We start from the raw sequence: 4,817 nt of genomic DNA, 5'->3' as shown, positions 1-4,817 counted from the left end.
GCTAGATAAAGTCACACCTAAAATTACAAGCCCACCAGGGCCACAGCCAAAGCTTACAATGTCACAAGGCATCGTCGCTCAAACTTTTCACGCCAACCGTCGTCCATTGCCTGCTTCTGCGTTGATCTGGTCGAGCCAGGCTGTGTGAGGGTTGTAGCGTGTTTGATGCACATAACTATATGCCCCCCGCAAAAAAAAAATGTGATCTGGTCGAGCCATGCTGAGTTGAGGGTTGTAGCGCGTCTGGTGCACATAATTCTATATGGAGTAATCTCTATTTAACCGTGCAAAAAAAAAAGAGAGCGCTCGGATATCTCTATGTGGAGGAAATCAGAATTGTTGGATCTCTTTAATAAATGGGAAAAGCTTATCGTCATCCGGCGGATCGTAGTGGCCGCGTCCGCCACCTCCGCTGCATGACACACGTCCAATTGATGGCTTGCATTTGCCGTTCTTTGTTGAACGCGCTTCCGAAACAGAGACTATGTTTCAGAAACATATGCGGTGTTGCAATGGTCTATGATGGATCTAGTTTTTGCAACAAAACCTCCATTGCAGAAATTTTCTGCACCAAGACCTCAGTTGCAGAAAAAAATGCAACAAAACCCTAGTTATATTTTTTTCGCGACAAAACAGTCGCTGCAAAAAAATTCTACGACAAGACCTATGTTACAGAAATAATTCCGCAACAAGACCTGTGTTGAAGTTCTGGAGGCACGCTTGGCTCGCCTGATGCGGCAATCTGATGGCTCGCGAGCCGGCTAATCTTTCAAAAATATCAGCCGGCGGACGCGTAGCAGGCCCCTTAATAAATTGTGTATAAAAGAACAAAAATTGCATTATATCACAACTACTCTATCGCAAGGTCATCGTTTGGCGGCTTAGAATGACATTCCGTTTCTCTTCTTCTACAGTCAGCGTGATATCTCGTATGATCATGGTCACGACAGAAATAATGGACACTCATTGTGGCCACAAAAGGCAGTGCAGACAAATGCAGAAAGACAATCACATAATCAAGCTGAATTTTGTTATTCGAACCACAAAATCGAACAAAGTTCACACCCCACCAAAAACTAATCAGAGAAATATACATGACGGCTCCGGCACCATATGGCATTGACGTATACACAGCAAAAGCTATACAATAAACATCATATGAAATATCGTATATTGTCCTAGCATAGCATGATGCTCCTTTTTCCCTACTTCTTTGCCCACGGTTTCAACGAGAGGACGATGACGAGTACGATGATCAGCAGGATGATGATCGCTATGCAGGTCCATTTCCGCGTGTTTTTTTGCAGGACCCTCGCCTTCTGAAGGAGGTTTGTTCCAGTCTGAACATGCTCCACTGCACCTGTAACCTGAGGCAGCAGACATGATCAGAAAAAGTCAGGAACAAACTGAAGCTTGCAGAAAAGTACTACAATGCTGGAAAAGAATTATATGAAATGGACCAATCTTCCCTACCTGCACTTCGATGTTGTTCAGGATCTCGCCTTGCGCCTCAACCAGTACCGACAAGTCGAGGAAAATCTGCATTTGGCGGATACCAGGTGAACTGATGATGCCCAGGCTTTAAATTTCCAATTCTGGAAGAGTGCTCATGCATTTAGTCATTTACCTGCTGCAGCTCAAGGAGCTTAGTCTCGATCTCTTTCACCGTGTCATGCCGCTCCTGGATCTCTTGGAGTGTGTCGAGCACCTGTGAATGCAGGAGATTCAGGTCAAAACATGCATTGCTGTTGGTACTAGAACTAAACAAGGCAAAGAGTTATCACCCTTCCACGCCCTTGTTCCTGAATAGCTCTTTGAAAAATTTGCTCACTGTCGCCTGTTTCTATCAGCTTGTCAATAGTCTGAAAAAATTGACACGATGTTAGCAACATACAGTATGCGGATTCGCTTAGTGATTGTGGCTTGAAGTAAATGAGAGTAGATGGATATTTATACCTCTTCATCAGCACGCTCGCCCGTTACTGCTCATTGGAAATTTGCAGAGTGAAAGATAAAATAAGTCAGCTCAACTGAAATGCAAAAGGGCTGGCATCATGGTGAGAGTTAAGGGCAACAGACCGGTGAAAACACGCCGCTCTACAACTTCCCTGTACTCCGTCTGGATTGCTTCTCTTAGTGTCTGAAAACATATTTCATAACATGCTCATTTACCAGTAGCATGTATGGTCACATAGTAGTATAAACTGACATTTTGAAGCGCTTTTCAAGCTTTATCGGACTACTAAATGTTAGACAGGCCAACTAAAGGCGGTTTGTGTTTAGCTTTCGCCTTTTTGATACAATATGGGCTATTTAGTAGCAGCAGTTACAGTCTATAAGCAAGAAAATAACATATTTAGCAGGTAGACTCTGTGCAAGAGTTGATGAAATGCGTACCTGAAACTCTGATATGCGTTCTCTCAACCTCATAGTCAATGTACTGCACATATGATTATTATGAAGTGGAATCAATAATGCAAAAACTAGAATAGAAGTGAAAAGAAAAACAAGCAAGAGGATGACAGAAGGAGTATACATTGTCACTGAGGTCCGAGATCGGTCCACACTTGATCCCTTGTGAAAGACCGGCTTTTCTCTGTTTGCAAGATTCTTGAAAGAAATCAGAGGAGCGTGTGATTAATTATAGTGGAGAATTGCATACATCAAATCTATAAGCATAGCAGAATACTATTGGATTACTATGCGTACTTCTCATGCATTAGTTGGTAAAAGTCCTAGGCATAGCGCAAAATAGCTCACCTCTTTATTCAATTGCTGAAGTTTTGATTTTGTGAGCCGTGCAACCTTTGTCACTTCATTAACATCCTTCTCCATGCGCCTTTTGATATCTGCAATTCATAAAAAAGGAACAAATTGGAGAAAGGGAAATCATGTTTGCCCTCTCATGTTTGGAGAAAACAATCAAAATTAGTACCTTTCATAGCTGATGCCTTAGTGACAATTTTTGATTCCTCGTTTGAGTTCTACATAAAGATCCAAGACTGTTATAGAGATGGATGTCATGATTGTTAAAATAACCGTTCAATTAAACTGGTTTGGGGGACAAATAACGTTATTTAAGATCAACTTATTTGCATTCTTGTTATGACAGAAGCCGGTATACTCTGAATGAAAAGGAAACAGCACTCGATTGACAACATATAGGCATATGGCCATATGTGACACCTGACAATATAGAAAGCCACAAACTCTGAAGTACTACTGAGGTTTAGTGGTCCAAACTCCTATAAGAGACCCTATATTTGAACTTAGATAAATTGAACAACTCCAATTTGGTACTCTTACTCACCTGAAGATCCTTCAGTAGTTTTGTCAACGTCTCAAGCAACTTATCAATCTCCCTGACCTGAATGTCATAATAACACAGAGCTCAACTCACAAGAAGAAAACCATGCCACATGAATTCTACCGGCTATGCCCACACACAAAGAGACTCGAAAATACAGAAAAGGAAAAGGAGGCACCTGTTCATAGAAGCCATCGAAACCTGGCTGTGCGGAACCCGACAGGTCGCCTTGCAAACCTAGCTCAATATCGACATTCCCCGGGGGCCGTTCCTCCTTGTTGAGCTCAAACGAATTCTGTTAAATTGGCAAATGTAATTATGGAATTACTTTTCAGTGTTACAATTTATAAACGCAGAGATAGTACCTTTTACCAAAACTCACTGAAGAACAGTTAAAAAAAACTCACTGAAGAACGAACTATCTGGAATCAAGGCATGGGGAAAGAAACTGAAGGTTATTTTTTGTGTTACCCTCCACGCAGAAAATAAGAGATTTTTGGAAACTTATGTTGTCTTGAAGAATATATCAACGTGTCCATGACAAATGGTCAACAAAATTTAGCAGTGCAAATGATTCCTCTTCGCCTTGAAATTCCCAGTGTCAACAAGATGCTCAATTCCACGAAAGATCTAAAGACTGAACTTTCCAAAAATAAACATCTAAAAAGTTTAACAAACATCAACTCAGCAGTACATCTAGTTGTAGTAGGGACGCAGTTTATCAAGGCCGATCCAGCCACGAACTAATCCTAAGCATAATCCAAGTCTTGACACAACAATTCGGTAAATCCTCGCAAGAACTCAAAGTTGGCTAAAGGAAAACAAGAACCCCATGGCAGGACCTCTTAATTTCACATTTACGCCCCTAAAACCACCGCAAGAATCAACGATTAACACGAAGATAAACAGCAGGGAAAGAGATCGTACCGAGAGGAGGTTGCGCATCCTGGAGAGCGGCGACCGGCGAGAAGGCGCGGAACTGCTCCACGAAATCGCAGACAAATTTCGCGGGGAAAGAGAGACAGGAGAGGTGGGCGGGTTCTTGGAGACCGGAATAGATCGGGGAACGCGGCTTTTATTATCGGTGATTTTGGGTTGAAAAGAAGGAAGGTTCGCGTCTGGAGAGGAAACAATCAAATGAGAGAACTCGTCTGGGGTTTATTGCCTGCGAAAGGAAGGAGAAGCGAGGCCTGTAAGACTTGGCATCCGCTGTGGCTCAGCACAACACCAGACACCATTTTTGGGTGACCAATGGATGTTGTGCAAGGGTTTCTTCTTCTTTTTATTTTCTTTTCTTCTGTTGACAGAGATGGGTCTAACAGAAAACCCCATTTTTTTGTGCGTAAGATAATCTGAACATATGATAGTTTTTTTTAAATCAACATGTTCTATCTTAGAAATAATACATTATACTATTAAAAAAGAGACCATTCAGGACTACCACCATGAGCCACTCAGGACTCGAGCCCGGGTGGGCTAGCTCGCTCCTTGCGAGCCTAGCCAACAGGGT

At 42.2% G+C, this 4,817-nt stretch overlaps 1 protein-coding gene across 2 annotated transcripts; it reads right to left on the bottom strand.

Moving 5' to 3' along the window:
* Positions 1-1,013: 1,013 nt before the first annotated feature.
* LOC109746153 (syntaxin-132) lies at positions 1,014-4,546 on the bottom strand. Of its 2 annotated transcripts, XM_020305292.4 has the most exons (13): positions 4,235-4,546; positions 3,486-3,602; positions 3,311-3,367; positions 2,936-2,984; positions 2,761-2,849; positions 2,537-2,610; positions 2,398-2,440; positions 2,080-2,140; positions 1,957-1,982; positions 1,785-1,862; positions 1,628-1,708; positions 1,474-1,539; positions 1,014-1,367 (listed from the first exon to the last, which is right to left on the bottom strand). In XM_020305292.4, the coding sequence occupies exons 1-13, from the start codon at positions 4,250-4,252 to the stop codon at positions 1,206-1,208; spliced, it is 921 nt and encodes a 306-aa protein (XP_020160881.1). In that variant the 5' UTR covers positions 4,253-4,546; the 3' UTR covers positions 1,014-1,205. The 2 variants fall into 2 exon arrangements, with proteins under 2 accessions (XP_020160881.1, XP_020160874.1); XM_020305285.4 differs by having other exon boundaries at positions 2,398-2,610.
* Positions 4,547-4,817: the final 271 nt, after the last annotated feature.

Source organism: Aegilops tauschii, chromosome 5 (genome assembly GCF_002575655.3).
Source record: "Aegilops tauschii subsp. strangulata cultivar AL8/78 chromosome 5, Aet v6.0, whole genome shotgun sequence".
NCBI lineage: Eukaryota > Viridiplantae > Streptophyta > Magnoliopsida > Poales > Poaceae > Aegilops > Aegilops tauschii.
The sequence above is the reverse complement of the archived record's forward strand: the minus strand, read 5'-3'. Positions and strand labels throughout refer to the sequence as shown.

Bases quoted from the DNA above. Each gene is read 5' to 3' on its own strand.
- LOC109746153 (XM_020305285.4), bottom strand. The intron at 3,368-3,485 runs GTGCCTCCTTTT...TATGACATTCAG, and splicing joins TCGATGGCTTCTATGAACAG to GTCAGGGAGATTGATAAGTT. The intron at 2,611-2,760 runs GTGAGCTATTTT...ATTTCTTTCAAG, and splicing joins TTCAGCAATTGAATAAAGAG to AATCTTGCAAACAGAGAAAA.